Source organism: Dunckerocampus dactyliophorus, chromosome 20 (genome assembly GCF_027744805.1).
Source record: "Dunckerocampus dactyliophorus isolate RoL2022-P2 chromosome 20, RoL_Ddac_1.1, whole genome shotgun sequence".
Lineage (NCBI taxonomy): Eukaryota > Metazoa > Chordata > Actinopteri > Syngnathiformes > Syngnathidae > Dunckerocampus > Dunckerocampus dactyliophorus.
Genome location: NC_072838.1, coordinates 13,035,738 through 13,052,720, shown reverse-complemented (window position 1 = coordinate 13,052,720; position 16,983 = coordinate 13,035,738). Strand labels below are relative to the sequence as shown.

The following is a 16,983-nucleotide window of genomic DNA, read 5'->3' as shown; positions in this document are numbered from 1 at the left end:
ATCTGCAGACCACTGATTCGAACCAAGGGTGTACCAAGGCTGGAGGAACCAGGTGGGTTACATATACAGTATGTAGTATATACTATAGTAAATATGTTAATGAATAAGCACCACTGTCCACTTGTGACGTGAGATGCTTCCTTTACCCCCTTTAACTACCAAATGCACTTTGATTCCCTTCCTTCCCCATCATTCCAATGCTGCAACCCGGCATCATACACCAACAGTCAAGAGGAGGACTTGGTTAAAAAGCTGGCGCTCCACTGGGAGCCCTTCTTTCACCCCTCAGCATTTTACCCACCTCCAAGGATCCTGCAGAAAGGTTAGCGTTGGCATTGTTGCTGCCCAGGTTGCGCGGCAGGGTTCTGGTTCTCTCCACTGTGCTTCCCCCCGTGAGAATCTGTCTCACTGACGGCCTCTGTCCCGGCTTCAGCTGGAGCGAATGCCCGTGGGGGTGCATGTGACCCCCGTGGGAGCGAACAAGGCCGCCCGTAGCCATCATGTGGCCGTGTCCATGGGGCAGCGTTTTGATTGTCCCATAGGAGCGGTTGAGGTTCATGCTGATGTTCATGTCACCCACGCTGGACGGCACAAAATCCGCTGGGTAGGCCTCGCTCTCGGCGGGATGGAGGGTCAAAGGCGAGGGGGGAGGCGGGAAAGGGGGATCCTCCACTGCGATGTTGAGAGGCTTGTCCTCGCCTCCCAGGCCCAGGCCGCCTCCTTGGGAGGACGCCGTTGGAGGCTTGATGCTGACTGTCCTTCGAGGTAAGACCATGTAGTCCCCCTCTCCTCCGCTGCCTCCTCCGCCGCCACTCCCCCCACTCCCGGCACTTCCGTCCTGGGAAGTGTTGGAGGACGCTGGCGGCCGAGCCCACCCGAGGCCACTCTCGGTGCACAGATAGATCGGGGCACCACAACGCTGCTGCTGTCTCTGCTGGTCCACGTTCACCTCCTTCTTCGTCTCGCTCAGCTCATTGAGACCTCCGAGCGGTGGAACCTTGTGGAAGTCAGACAAAAATGCACTTTAATTAAGAAGCATCTACAGCGCAAGTTTCATCCGGTTTTAATGCTGCCAGGCTTCTCAAAGTGAGAGACAAACTTTCCTTTTCATGTTTAACTTGATTTGAGTCAGTTGTACAGCCTCTGCGGGTATCTTTTGAAGTGATTTTAGCATTTCTGAAACTTATCTGATGGCATACTTATCCACTTTGAGAATTTATTGCAAAAAGTCAGAGTGAGATGTCAATCTTCATACTATTCCAACCGGATTGGAGCAAACTGTCAAATATTTATTTTTTGGCTTTAATGTTTCATTCGATTCACTTTCCCTTTTTGAAGGAGAGATCAGCATTTTACCTGCACAATAAGGTTGGGAGGGGGGATGTTCCCAGGAAGGGAGCTGAAGTTGACTCCCCCATCTTGATGGGCAGTAAGTTTGGGGTCGTCGTCGTCATCCAGGGATATCCGGGACAAGGTGCCGGTGATGGTGGCTGGGTTACAGGTGTTCACCTCCTTGAAAATGACTGATGGGGACATAGTTGGCATTGGGAAAGCAAGGGAGGACGGAGGATCGGGATTGAGCCATAAGGGTGCCATAAGAGGAGGAGTGGGTGTACAAAGGATCAGGCAGGGAGGAGGAAGAGGTTATAAGGAAGTGGAATGAAATGACAGCATTAGCAGTTTAGAACAGTAAGGGTGGAATACATGACTTTGCAGCTTTAAATCAGCCTTCAGCTGTGCTCGATCTTGCCATGAGCAACAACAGACTTAATCACCAGGGCAGCATTGCCCATCTCGTGCATGCTATAGTCTTACACTAATTAAGACGAGGCTCTTATCGTTAAGCTCAAAATTGGCTGGTGAACTAAAGGGTTTGTCCGAGAAAGTGCAAAAACATTTTGTCCTTCAAATGAAACAGAGCCAAATTGACCCTCTTTTGTCACATTTTAGCATGTGTGTGTGTGTGTGTGTGTGTGTGCGTGTGTGTGTGTATGACTTTGCACTCCTTGCTTGTCTATTTGCAAGAACATGACGATGACAAAGCATCCAGCAATTTGAGGTAAGCTGTCATGCAATATTATTCAGTGAAGTAAAATCTAACTATGACATGCTAATGGTAGATAACATTTAGGCTGTGTCCACACAAACAGATATTTTTAAAAAACTTTAAAACATAAATATATCTCACTACCGCAGTGATTCTCAAATAGTACAGCGGGCCGCAATGTTTCAGTGTTACTGCAGAACTGCCAGCATGTAAACATTTATTGTACTCAACATGCAGTCTGGCTCTTGAATATGCTTGTATGCTTCACAGCTCTCCAATTTGTTGGATTTTTCTGGTTTCCGTTTCGAGTTCAGTCTGTACAGTACAGACAAATAAATAGACATCAGTTTCTCAATAGTATTTCAAATCGGGGGGGCGTGAAAACATTTCTGTCCTCTGGGGGCGGGCATGACAGAAAATAAATGAGAAGCACTGCACTATTGGATCATGAAAATCAATTTTAAAAAAAATACATTTAAAAACTACGAAAAATATACAGTTGAATGGATGTCATCTTTCTATGCTTTTAAAAGTACCTGCTTGTGTGGCTGTGGCCTTTATCTGCAAATGTCATCATTTCATCATATAAAAAGCTCCAAAGATCTCATGCTAGACATCATGCTCATTTTCTGTCAGGCTCCAAACTCTAAAGATCTAGACTGATAGATATAACATCTTGTAAAATGCATTAAATAGAGGGAAAAAAGCTATTCGTCAATAAAAAGCTCAAGATACTACTAACAATCTATACATAACAATGGCATTGAGAAAATACAGTGTCTTCCAGAAGTTTTGGAACAGTGAGGCCCATTCCGTTATTTTTGCTGTAGACTAAAAACATTTGGGTTTGACACCTAAAGATGGATATGGTACCAGAGAGCAACATTTCAGCTTTTATTTCCGGGTATTTACATCTGGATCGGATGCACAATTTAGAAGGTAGCACCGTTTGTTTGACCGCACCCTTTTTTCTTCTGAGCAAGAGTATTGGAACATATAACTGACAGGTGTGATTTGTTAACCAGGTGCGTCCTATGACATTCAGTCAATAAATAGCACTGAATGTCCATGCTCAGATTGGGTGTGATAGGATTTTGTCTGTATGCTGCATTGAGAGGATATCTAGGCCTGTCACGATAACAAATTTTGCTGGTCGATAATTGTGCTATGGTTGATGTTCGGTATTATCGGCAACATTTTTTGAGACCATTTTTAAAATTAATTATTGCCATGAGAGGTGTAATTCACATTTGAACCACTATATGGCACTCGAGTATAAAGTACGGTGTACCTGTGCGAGACATTAGCTTGACACAGAATTTGTCTGTATGTACTGTATGTTTTTGCAATACAACCAACGGCACTGTCTGGGGGCGCGCACCATTTTGCACTGCTTTGTTTATTTTTGCCAACCGAACGCCTCAGAAAGCATTGGCTGTCGGGACAAAGGCTCCGCTGCCCGAGCACCTCCATCGGTAGTTTTTGTTTACTAGTTCAGAAAACTGTCCGTGTCGGTCGTCGCTGTTCATGTGCTCGCTGTGTTCATTCTGTTTAAAACCAAAATATTCCCACACTGTCGCTTTTGTGCCGTTAGCGTATGCTGGCTCACGAAGCCAACTGCTACTAGGGTAGTAGGGTAGTAGCTACTAGCTAGTAACCCCGCCTCCACAAAGAGGCTGAATGAGAGCCCACAATCTCCGTTCATTCCACTATAGAACCAATGCACACAGACAGATGCAGAGTGAACCCTCTTGTTATCCAGCCTGGGTGGCACAGAGAGACGAGCAGACACGCAAACACACGCATACATGCAAATGTCAATTTATCGAGGGCGTCATAATTATCGACCCGTTTTTGTTTTTTTTTTATCATATGATTAATCGATTTATCGATTATTGTGACAGGCGTAGTGCTATCAATCAGAACCATTGCACAAACACTGGTCATGGCCATTACAACCATTTGGAATGTCCTGAAGAAATAAACCATGTGTTTACTAAGTAACAGACGTTGAACAGGTAGACCATCAGCAGGTGACAACAGAAACATTGTGAGAGCTGTGAAGAAATCACTTTCTACTGCTCATAGTAGACCTCCTGAACAAAAGTACGATGGCTACACCAGAATATGCAAATCATGACCTCACTGTTCCAATACTTCTGGAGGCCACTGTGAGCTAGTAGAGGCCCTGAGAGCAACCAAGGGGTTAATAACAGTTCAGCATTGGGAACCAGGCAGGGTTAGTTCAAGGTGGGTAACTTACATGGGTGTCCTCTCTCTGCATGGGTGTAGGAGGAGGAGGGGGGGGAAAGTGACTCTGTGTTAATGTTTCAAATGTACAATTGTATACATCTGAAAACATCCAGACACACACACATACAAAGACGCACACCCAGTGCTAAGGAACCAGTCCTGAATACAGAGGAGTGTTATCATCATGCACGATTAAACTGTCTCATTAAAGCACACGCTCTCTGAACACACACCGGGCAGAATGAGTGTGATTGATAAGGCAAAGTAATTTGTTCACAGCAGTTGCAGCGTATAATCTGTCATTTCATCATTGTGCATAGCGAACTCAAGACGGCTACAACTCGCCATTTGCTCGTCTGCAATACTAATTGTGCTGAACGAAAGAGATAAAAAAAAAACAAAACAAAACAAGAATATCTCACCTGTTTGGCACGCCAAGTCCACGTCCTTCTCAAAATCGGTCTGAGAAAGGGAGGCAGGGTAAGTAGAGAGGGGAGAAACAGTGACTGGGTACAATACGAGCAATAAGATTAGCAGCTCATGTCAGATGAGTGATGAAGATCTCAAGTGGCCCTTCAGTGCACCTACTGAAGGGGAGATGATTTGTTGCCATGGTGACTCAACTGTACAGTTCAGCCAATTACTTGGAAAATGACTGTAGCTCTTTTGTTGAATTTAGACAAATCTTCTTAAAATAGATCCTATCTACAGTATGTAATGAAGGGGTTTGACGTGAGGATGTCTGCATAAGGTTTTTAACTACTCCAGCTGCCAGTAACACTCATTATGGTCCTCCAGGCCCTCAGTCATCAGTCACCTTGCTTTTTGCTGGCTGGCAACAGGAACAGGCACATTTTAAACTATTATCTACTGTGTTACTTGAGCCAAATGTTCTACTAGTTCTAACGTCAATACTGGAAAATACACCTAATACTTTCTTACATACTGTATATAGTTCCAGTATCTCACAAGCATTTTCAGTATATACCAGGGGTGTCCAAACTTTTTCCACCGAGAGCCACATACTGAAAAATGAAAGGATGCAAGCGCCACGCTGATATTTTGTAAACCAACACATGTATGCTAAAAAGTTCTATCTATTTAAAATAAAAGATGCATCTCAGCTTTGTGATACAGGTGAGAAAGCATATTATTAATACAAACTTCAGTCTTTGCTCTTTTTTTCCCATTTATGCTGTTGTTTTTTTCATTTATTTTATTTTACAAATAGTTCTACGTTCTTCTATCGGAAATTTTCTTTTCGTAATATTGTAACTTTATTCCCATAATAAAACTTTTTCCTCAACCTAATTTTCCAAATATTACAACTTAATTTTGTTTTGTTTCTCATAATGTTAGGACTTTTAAAAATAACATATTTTTCTTTAATATTTCAGGTGTATGCTACTAAATTGACATTCATTTTCCTTTGCTCTTTTTTCCCCCCATTTTCACTGTTGTTTTTTTTTTAAATTTTCCAAATATTAGTTTCATATAAATTCTTTCATATTTCAGCTGTTTTTTTCATTTTTGTTTTTCTTAAATTACATTTTTAGAATGTGCCATGCGCCATATATAAAAACAGCTGTGGGTTGCCCCCGGGCCACACTTTGGACACCCCTGGTATAGTCTTGAGGTACAATACTACAGAAATGAAACCTGGATATACAAGTACTTTGGAGTTGTCAGTATGCAGCTTGTATACTATTGTATTGTATTGTATTCAAGACCGGCTTGTACAATACAACCACCTCTCTGATCTCTTCAACATTGCCACCTCCTCTCGCTCCCTCAGATCCTCCTCTTTCATTCACCTCACCATCATCCCTAACAAAGGGATCCTTCCTCTTTCAAATACACACTCAAAAGCCACTTATTCAGGACATCTTACCATCATTTTTTAAAAATTTTATGCTATTTTTTTTCTATTTTATGTGTGCGTTGCTTTTTATCTGTGTAAAGTGTCCCTGGGTTACTTGAAAGGCACTTATAAATAAAATGCATTATTATTCCATCCATCCATCCATTTTCAATGCCGCTCATCCTTATTAGAGTAGCGGGGGTATGCTAGAGCATATCCCAGCTGACTTCAGGCGAGAGGCGGGGTCGATTATTATTATTGTATAAAAAATAGCCGGCACATCATGCCTACAGTCTAGTATGGGGGTGGTAGTGTCATGGTCTGGGGCTGCTGGGGCTGCATGAGTGCTGCCGGCACGCCTCCAGGATGACAACTGCCTTGTGCAGTTCTGGAGAATTTCATACTAAAGGTGCTCACGCAACCTATTGACACATTGGACACTGTAAGGTGTAGTCACTTGTGTTGCAGACAATAACGGCTGCGTGTTGAGGACAGTAAATCTATCCTGCTATACAAGCTGTGCACTGATACTCGAAGTTACAGTCATTTCCTTTGGTATTGTCCCTTGAGAAGATATAACAAAATGGTTGCTCATATGTGAGGGATGTACTCACTCTTGTGAGATACTGTATCTGTACAGTAACTTGCTCTCACAAAGCCTTTAACACAACAGTCCTCAACAGAAACAAAACACAAGTAAGAAACTAAACAACAAGTAACTAACCAACTACATCGGAACCTTTGTTGATCATTTTGCAACAACGCAAGCACTCATTTCTACCCATGCTGCACTTTACAACTTGTCCTACAGAGGAAGAGAAAAAAGGTGCAATGTGTAATCAAAGCCTACAGTCAGTGTGACGTATCTGTCACTGTTAGCGTTTTGACACCTTGCAAATTTGTGTCTTTTGGCCTCCTTGCTGAGTGGCATGAGGAATGAGAAACGTGTCCAGTCCACTCAATAAGAGGATAACATCTGTGGCCAGTTTGCTTAGCGCAGCAAAAAAGACGGGGGGGACAACAACTCAGGCGGTTTGAGTCCGTCTCACCATCAAAGCTCTTTTTAAAAATCCTGTTCTATTTTGTATCAGTGTCATAGCTTTTAATGCCAGTGCACGCCATAAGAAAACCAATGTGAACATGCGCTCACCAGCCACAACATTAAGGACACCTGCACAAGAGAGGTATTGCTCTAATGTGTTTATTATTGGGAATGTAGTTTGTACTGTATTATATTGAGAGCTCTTTCAAATATTTTCTCCCTTTCGGCAGGCTAAATAATGTTATTAAATATTAGAAAACGTCTCAGTATGATGCAGTGCACAACAACACCACTGCAAACTAAAACAGCATAATAAACACATTAAACCAACAAAAAGACGGAGAGCTTGTATTGGATTGCATTCAACGGTCCAACTGTGTGTGACCGGTCAATCCATGTCCTCTACACGAGCAGTCAAAAGTTTGTAGACACTTTATCATGTTATTGTATGAGAAAGTGTCTCAAAACTTGATATGATATGTGGTATTCAATGTTAAATATACACTATGTGTCAATTTACTGTTATTACAGACTGCACCTTTCCCCTCTTGATCTACTGACTCTAGTGGTGACATACTGGTTGGCTGCCATTGTGGTTGTGATTGTGGGTATTGTTCGGGACGGGGCTCTGCTCGGGCGCATATCCGAGAACGAGGTTGTGGTCAAGGCTGCGGTCGCTGCGGGGTAGACTGTGGCAACAGCCCTGCTGCTGGCATGCCGCTGGCGGAAGCACGGTGCCGGGTGCGCATGGGCCGGTGCCGTAACGCAAGGAGCCACACTGCTGCCCACCGTAGGCCGCATTTGGATACTTCTGATGGTGCGGGGGAGAGCATAAAGTTGTCAGACGGAGAGCTTTAATAAGAGATTAACCAATCACGTGATGTTCCTAAATGCCACTTTGACTCTACTTTAAAAAGACAGCGTGGGGGACAATTATCCTGTAAATTTCAAGGGATTACCATTGTAATGAGAATACTGTCCAATTATGAAGCAAATATACAGTAGCTTCACCAAACTATCCTTCACGGTACAATATTTTGTTCCAGCGTACAATAAAGGTTGTATAAGGTTGATCAGTCGCCTCCCTTGTAAGACATTTGTTGGCATGGTAACCAACAGTCAACAGTGGGAGCTGTGCGTATGATAACAAGTCCAGAAATTAAATTAGCACAGTTTAACTGCAAATGCTCCTCTAGGTTATGGAAATTTAAGCCGGGAAAATGCAACAAAGGAGCACCCCGCCCTCTTGCCGTGTGATGACTGCAATGTTTAATGTCAATAACCTCCGAGGGGCGTTCAGCAACCCATGATCATTACTGCAAACTGATTTGAGGAAAACTTGAAGGGGTTGATCCTGCATGTGTAACACCACTGTGACTCCTGAAATCGGCCGAGCAGAATAAATGATTTATCACACAATAAGCAAGAAGAATAAAAATGGTGATTTGTCCTATTTCGGAGCTCTGCAGGTGTGCACACAATTTTATTTTAAATACTTGTCGATGACATTGTGTAAAATGCCCAAAATATGTACTGTATTGTATACTCTTCACTCACTGGCAACTTTTTATGCAAAGTGGTGTGACTCTTTGGAAAGTCATTTTCATGCATTGAACTGTGGAGTTGGAGTGACATTTAAATGGGACGTGAAATCATACATTTCTTTAATAATTGGGTTCCAATGAATAATGCATAATTAATGATGAGATCCTGCTATTGGATAACAAAAAGAAAAAAGAGGCATTGATGCAATCTGGCAGCCAGTTCTCACTAGAATTTAGAATATCGCTCCAAAAGTCAATGGAGCTGGAAGAACACATATTGACTGGGGTCACTTGAAAAATATGACTGTAGAAATTATACAATCATGTAATAATAATTATAGAAAAATACAGCTTTTGTGCAGAGCGATGCTCCTGTTGCAGGAATATAGAGCAGCTATCAATGTCATAAACTGCAATTTTGTGCAATTTTCTACTAAATTCTTGTAAGAACAAACATAATAGAGGCAAACATGCTTGGAAACATGGAATGGAATGAGATGCTATTCACCATGATCTGCACCTGTCCGTTCTTGCAGGAGTCTGGGGAGTTTTCGCTGTCGTCTTTACACCCCCCCATCCGACAGCGCATCGCGTCCTGCACCTGAAGTGGGCCGCGTTAATGCAGAAGAGGAGGGGGCAGGGTATAATATTGACAAGAAGGAAGAGGAAGGATGGAGGGGGAAGAATGATAAGGGAACGGAGAGGGATGATGTCAATGGAGAAAGTTTAAATGTAAAGTTAGGTCTGGTTGGCTTGTATGGATCCACATGGATCAAATTACCACTTCTTATAGCAGCCCAAATAAAATACTTTCTGAATATCTGCCTTTTTATTTCTCAGTCTTACTGTATTTCAAAACGTGCAAGAATGTCATGGGCGTCAAACAGGAGCACTCATGTAACCAAGTGGTGTAAGCGAGAATAGAGCATCTTCATTGTCTCCATGGGTGGTCTTATCTGACTGTATGAGCTGCTACAAATGAACTGGATTGGAGCAGCATCCATGTCTGATTAATACTGCATGGGCAAGCTTATTGCCTCCATTGTTTCCTTCCATCCGTCTCTTCCTTTATGCCTGTACTCATCCGCAGAGGCGATTGTTCTCTATGCACACGCGTGTGTGTGGCATCCGATCCTCCTCCAAACACATTGTTCCCTCTTTGCCATCAGTTCTATTCTGAGTCATGTTCCCTGCTCTCCTATGCACTCCATTTCCTCGCAATACATTCGAATATACACTATCATATCTATGACTGATCTCAGCAGGGTGCCCGTGTCTCTGTGGTCGTTTCATTCCCTCGCTGCATTTGGCGAAACGCTCGCCACCTCTGTTGTCTGCCTCTCATAGTGTCAGTGCTCCCTCCTTCTTCTCTCCAGCACAGCGTTCCCATGTGTCTGCGACTAGGCAGCATTCATACGCTCTTGCAGGGGATTTTCATACATTTACAAAGACTAATGCCTGGATTTACTGTACCCAGATCCTTGCTGCTTTTGTGATATTGATTTTATGCAGCTAAGCATTTTAATATTCACTTACAATATGTGGTGCAATGAATAGCCAGAATGTAGCAGACATAGGAGGTGTTGCAAAATGTACATCCGTGCAATAACAAGGTGCAAATTGTTCAGTGGATGGTGGCTTTGTGAACACATTTAATGGCGTAAAGAACATGTATGTGCATAATAAGTTTAAAATGCAGCACCCAGGGAGCACAGCAAAGCCTGTGGCAAATATACACTTGGGGCATTAGTGAGGGACTTATCGTCTTATTCCATACAACATCTTACTAAGCTCCTTAAAGCGGGCTTGGCGCTGATGGACAATACTGCACTGTGATACAGCATTATGAAGAAGACACAACACAACATCGGACATAAGCAGCAAGCTAATCCCCCCCCAGTCAAGTCTGATCTGGTTGTATTCTGATGTGACCTCAAACTGACCTGGAATCTAACATGAGATTTGCAAACATGGATCCCACCTGTTGAAAGCAAGCAAGTGCAGCCGAGGTCACGGTGTGGCACGGATTTGCGAATGAACTGTGTGAACTTGCCAGTGTCTGGGATCTGTCAGTCTTCTATGAGGAGGAGAAGGAATCAAGGGGAGAAATAGGACTCACCTCTCGCCGCATGGCACAGTGCACCGTGATGATGACAAAACCTTGGACCGAGTCAAAAACGGCAAAGAGGACCTGGAGGAAACATCTGATTAGTTTATGCACGTGCTGTGCATGTTTACACAATTACAGGATTTGGTATGGATAAAGCCATACCGTACTGTTTAACAGTGTGACTCTCTTATGGGACGTGCACCCACAATGATAAACATAATGTTCAGCATAATTAAGTTTATAGCGGCAGGAATGTTTATTTTTAATACAGTTCTTGTATTGCACTCTGTCATAATAAATGATGAGCCACTACTTGTACTTTTGTGTATGTACAGTCATTTCCCGCTACATCGCAGTTCGAACATCGCTCCCTCACTCTATTACGGATTTCAAGAATATATTAATTCATAAATGGCCTCCATGAGAAGCCTTTACAGGTAATCAAAGTAGTTGATTTAATTCAGCAGTTCACAATTCAATTCAATGTGGCAAAAAAGATAATTACAGATAATTCCTCAATAGTTGTGTACATAACGTGAGTAATATGTCCATCAAAATTGCTACGTAGCGTTCATTATACACATAGTTCATCTATTATGTCCAGTTAGCATTTGCTATCAAACATTACAGATATACAAGAAAGGGAAATGATTATGCAAAAGACAATGTAGCCGAAGTCAATGTAGCCGCTACAAATGAACAGATAATGTTTGTTATACAGTAGATACTGTATATGAAAGTTGCATCTCTGATCTTTGTGTGTAGCTTGGAACGTCTGTTCCCCACTTAATCTTTCCCGCAGAGGAGTACCAGCGAATCAGGAGGGGAGCTTAATGTCAGCTGACTCATTTCAAATGACATCTGCAAAGTGACGTTGACAAGATCGACCCGTACTGCCTGCGTGATCGACTGGTAGCTAGCGATCGACGTTATGGGCACGCCAGTAAGAATTATCTCAGATTAAAATTTGATTTTCCAAGTATTCCAATCAGTTATTTGGTGTTTTTCCCAAGTGAGAGGTGCATTAGATGCTGAAAAGTAACAATTTTAATCACACCAAACAAACAAGTCTGGCTATATTACAGTACATAGGGTGGACGTGAGCATGCGTTACCTGGAAAAGTGTTGAGCGGCGGTCAGTTATGGCCAACACTGCTGACATCCAGGTGAGGGCCAGCAGAGGAAGAACCACACAGGAGCTCCATAGAGATGCCCTGTGAGAGAGCATTGGTGGGGGGAGATAGAGAGGGGGGGAGGGGGAGCAAGACAGGAAGAAGGAACACGGGGTTCAATCTCAAAGCAGTCCATGGCCACCCGGCTTGATTACATTACTCCATTTTCCTGTCTCCTGCATGCACACACCCGTCAGTCAGTGGTTCAGTGGTGGGTAATTTCAGGCTGACTGGTACACTGACGTCTGCATCAGCGTCTAATATTCAAACTGAGAAGTGGAATGATGATGTGTAATCATGTATATTGTTACCAGACTGACAACTGCACACAATTACCTGACTGATGCACACTAAGTGTCACGCGGCCGGACTGTGAGAAGACAAGTTGCGCAAATGTGTGCAGGCTGTGCGAGCACTTGCATGGTTTCATAACTGTCAATGTGGCAAAATGACAGCTCTGTTAAGCTACACTTAGAAATAATAACAACCATTAGAGAGACCACGCAGCAATAAAAAAAAACAAAGCTATGCTTATCCTCTCGTCTGGATGCTGTGCCTCAGACTAATACAGTTCAAACACTCTCACCGTTTAAGCTTAAGCCTGAATTCTGCTTCAGCACCCTTTTGACGGCGTCTAGATTCGTTTATAGCTCTTTGGCGGGGGCTGACGCGTGTCTTGCAATTCTGCACCAAAACAACTCCCTTTGACAAGCTATTTAGCTTCCGGTGTAGTCGTAAATAATGGTTGCTGCGACATCCAGATCATTATTGGAGCTGGAACTAATCGATGTGGAGCATCAGTCACTTTTATTGTACGTGTTGCTCTGAAACCGCTCATATTTATATAACATTTGCATATTTCTTCGTTGAGACGGTCCTCAATTTGCACCATTGTTTCTTTTGTTTTGGCGGACTTTTTGGCACCTTTGCGGAAATGAAAAAACAGTGGCCGACCAATCACAACTCTGTGGCCTGCGTTGCTGATGGCACAAATTTAGAATTTTTTGCAGGTGCACGTTAAGTTTCGCCGGACGGTTTGGACAGGCAGGAGCCAGTGTGACGCTGAAGCATAATTCAGGCTTAACCGTCTAAAATGTGTCGCTATTATATTGCATACAGTAATCCCTCACCGCTTCACGCTTCATATTTCATGGCTTCACTCTATTATGCTTTTTCCATATTAATCAATAAATCATGATGTTTCCTGGTTGAATATGGCTTATTACTAGTCAAAAATATGCTTATTTAAGTACATTTTCTAATTTTATGGACTAAATTAAGCATTTTCATGCATAAAGATGGCTTGAGTAACTAAAGTCCAAATCTAAGGCATTCAGAAGATGCTGAAACATTACACAGGTGTAATATTTCTGTAATGTCCAGTGAGACACTCAAGCACCAGACTTGACAGGCTTTTATTGCAGAATTGATTGAACAACTACAAAAATCCTCACTAAAAACACAAGCTACATTTGCAGCCCATGCAAGAGCTAAAACGCTGAACCCCATCTGAATAATTTACAGCAACACATGAGCACAAGTCTTATTTATGTCTTATTTTCTCTTATGTCTACTATTTTGTGGAATGTGAGTGTAAAGGTGACTACAGGAGTGTTATTTCACGTCTAGAGGGTTCGAGTGATGTTCAAATCTACATTTAAGGTCATAAACATGGTTTCTATGCTCTAACAACGAAAATATTTGATTTATGAATAAGGAATACTACTTAGTGGAAATTCTTTTATCAGGATCGGGTCTGGAACCAATTAACCGCAATAAACGAGGGATTGCTGTTCTTCTATACCAGTTGTACTCTGACTACTCGAATGTAGATGCAAGTTTGATTTCTGTAGCACTGTCCCCTGAGAAGATATACTGTAATACAACGGTTGCTGAAATTTGAGGGGTGTACTCACTTTTGTGAGTCAAACCATGCACCATAGTAGCCAATCATTCTTAAGAACTGACTCAAACAAAGTCCCAGCGGACGGCATTGCCCAAACAGGTCATCCCAGGACAAAACTGATTAAATGCAGAGGACCGCAGTCCATTTGATTTAGCGTGATCGGGTTTGAGGCTGTGGAAGCGAGACGACGGTTTACCACATGAGGTACGGCATAACGAGAGCCATAAAATTTAAACTATGTAATAGGGTGTTTGACAGCAACACAGTTTACACAATCCCAAAAACCTGGCTGACATTGCGCTGCCCCCAAGTCGTAGTAATACAGCACATTAAAAGACAAATGATTCACAAATGCTGCCTGACACGGGTCACTTTTGTTCTGTGTGACTCGAGGACAGCCTGTTTTGCATTGAAACACAGGCTCATTATCAAATGCTGACGGTTTGCAGCACACTTTTCAGTATTATTTTTTGGGGGGTTTTCAAAACCAACCGTGTCTAAATGTCATCCTGCATTATTTCCAACAGCAAGAGATTACAAGGATGGTGCAAAAAGAGAGTAAGGATGGAGAAAGTCTGATGGAGACAGATAAACAGAAAATGTGTAGTCCCTGCAAAGTGGACACTATTTTATTAGTCCTGATTGTGCACAGTATGTTGTATTGGTGACATTTGTGTGTATTATATACACAAAGTAGTTTGCATTGGTGATTTTACTGTTGACATAAAATGAATAAATTCACTGAAACACTAATATATGGCATTCAAAATATATGTATGATTTTATACTGACCACTAGGCGTCAGTAATGTTGCTGTAAAGTACGGTGAGACACACAAGCACCAAACTGGCTTTTATTGCAGGTCACAACAGGCACAATGATCCCCAATATGAATCACAAATAAAAACATGGGGTACTGCTGCGGCTGTAACCCATGCCAAGCTAAAACTCTACTTTGTCCCTACCCAGCTCAGCTCCCCAAGCACCGGAACACATTAACAGCAACACACATGTGCACAAGACTTATTTATGTCATAAAATGCTTAGTTATTCTTGTTATGTCTACTATATTGGGTAATACGAGTGTAAAAATGACTATAAGGGTGTTATTTCATGTCTAGAGGGCTCTAATAATGTTAAAATCGGTATTTAGAAGGTTGTAAACAGGTTTTCTATGCTCAAACTACGACAATATTTGATTCATAAATAAGGATGCCTACTTTGCGGAACCAATTGGCCGCGATAAACGAGGGATTAATGCACCTCACATATTTTAATACAATATTTAGACCACATTGGTTTCTTGAATTGATTTAATCATGAAACAATTCAACTGTTGCATCTCTTGCTGACAACACTATATTGGCATTTTATGTTCATTATGTTCTATTCAGCTAGAAAATAGATATATAAATCACTAATGTATTCATTCATTTTTTTAAAGTGACTCCAATATTTATCTTGAAATCTTGAATAAATCTTGAATAAATCTTGAAATGGATACAACGGAACATTGTTGTGCCACTTTGCTGCGACTACGGAGACGGGAGAAAGAGAGCGATACGAAAGAGAAAGATGAAGATGGACTAACATGGCGCTGCTGGCAGTAGAGCTGGACAGAGCGGTGCTCGAGATCACGCCACACTTGGAGCATTTCAGGAGCAGTCGGCTACGCGCCTCCACCGGGACACTTAAGGACACGTTGTGAACACAAATACACAAATACACACACACACATACAAACACACACATATAACCATGAAGGGAGGGGGTGTCGGGGACGTGTGGAAACATATGTTCCAGTCATGATCAACATAAAGGTGTCACGAATGCGAAAAAAACAAAGAAAAAGTGGACGTCACAAAGAGAGGGAGGAAAAGAAAGTGGGGGGGGGGGAGAAAAGAAAGAAAGGCAAATTAAAACCAGACCTTAAAAAGTAGCAGCAGATAAAAAGTCTACAATACAAAGACCGGTTTAGAGTGAGTGTGAGAGACAAACATCACCATGTTACAGCATAGTTATGAGGATTAACAGATTACAAGGACACAGACAGGAGACGTGTGAATGCAGGCGTCTTCATTTCGCATGAAAAAACACGCACAAAGACGGTATGAGCAACTTTCTTTTGGTTGTTTGCTTACACAGAGAAGTGCGTGTGAGTAAAAAAAACAATGGGGCCATGCGGTGGCTATGCTACATTAGCATCCCATCACAGCTCATTGCCTTAATCCCCCTTGCTTCATTTAAGGGAAGCCATTATGCTAATGAAAGCTCGTCCTGTTAGCAACACTACCAATTTCTGAGAAAAAACCCCACTGGGATTGTACTTTTTTCTTGGACACAATTTGTGTGCGTGTGTGTCTGTGATGTAAACTCATCGGTAAATAACTTGGTCTGACCGCAATTTGGTAGCTTGATAGCTTTCAGCAACGTTATTGTGAACGCACGTACATGAGCGCTGGATGTCTGCAAAAATAAAAACAACATTCTACTTGATAACTACAAAATATCTTCAAGCTGCATTAAAAGCGTCATGAGTTGGCAGCATACAGCAACTTATCGACCTCCATATGCGCTTTCAAAAATATATAAATGAACAAATCGTGCTGTTTCGTGGTTGAATACGGCCTATTATTAGGAACAAATATGCATAACAATGGCTGTATGAACTAAAATACAAACATAAGGCATTCAAAAGATGCATTCAAAGATGCTGTGATGATATGTCGTATTCTACACTGGTCACTAGGCGTCAGTAATGTTACTGTAATGTTCAGTAAGACACACAAGCACCAGTCTTTCTCTTATTATGTCTCTTATTAAGTAGACTGCATTGGGTAAAACAAGTGTAAAAGTGACTATAGGGGTGTTAATTCATGTCTAGAAGGCTCTAGTAATGTTAAAAAAATATTTAGAAGGTAATAAACAGGTTTTTGATGGTCTACACTACAAAAATATTCAATTTATAAATAAATTCACTTATCACAGTCGAGTCTGGAACCAATTAACCGCAAAATGTGGGATTACTGTACTGTTTACAATGATCTC

The 16,983-nt window shown here is 42.0% G+C and overlaps 1 protein-coding gene across 16 annotated transcripts in view; it reads right to left on the bottom strand.

Annotated features, from left to right (window-relative positions):
• adgrb2 (adhesion G protein-coupled receptor B2) overlaps positions 1-16,983 on the bottom strand; it is a 468,300-nt gene that overhangs the window by 27,243 nt on the left and 424,074 nt on the right. For 14 of the 16 annotated variants that reach the window (XM_054763627.1, XM_054763619.1, XM_054763622.1 and 11 more), the window contains 8 exons: positions 15,527-15,625; positions 11,972-12,071; positions 10,867-10,938; positions 9,256-9,348; positions 4,723-4,762; positions 4,311-4,325; positions 1,357-1,523; positions 302-997 (listed from right to left, as the gene is read on the bottom strand). In XM_054763627.1, the coding sequence (XP_054619602.1) occupies positions 302-997; positions 1,357-1,523; positions 4,311-4,325; positions 4,723-4,762; positions 9,256-9,348; positions 10,867-10,938; positions 11,972-12,071; positions 15,527-15,625 (1,282 nt within the window). The remainder of the gene's footprint in view (positions 1-301; positions 998-1,356; positions 1,524-4,310; positions 4,326-4,722; positions 4,763-9,255; positions 9,349-10,866; positions 10,939-11,971; positions 12,072-15,526; positions 15,626-16,983) is intronic. The other 2 variants (XM_054763614.1, XM_054763618.1) reach the window with 2 other exon arrangements.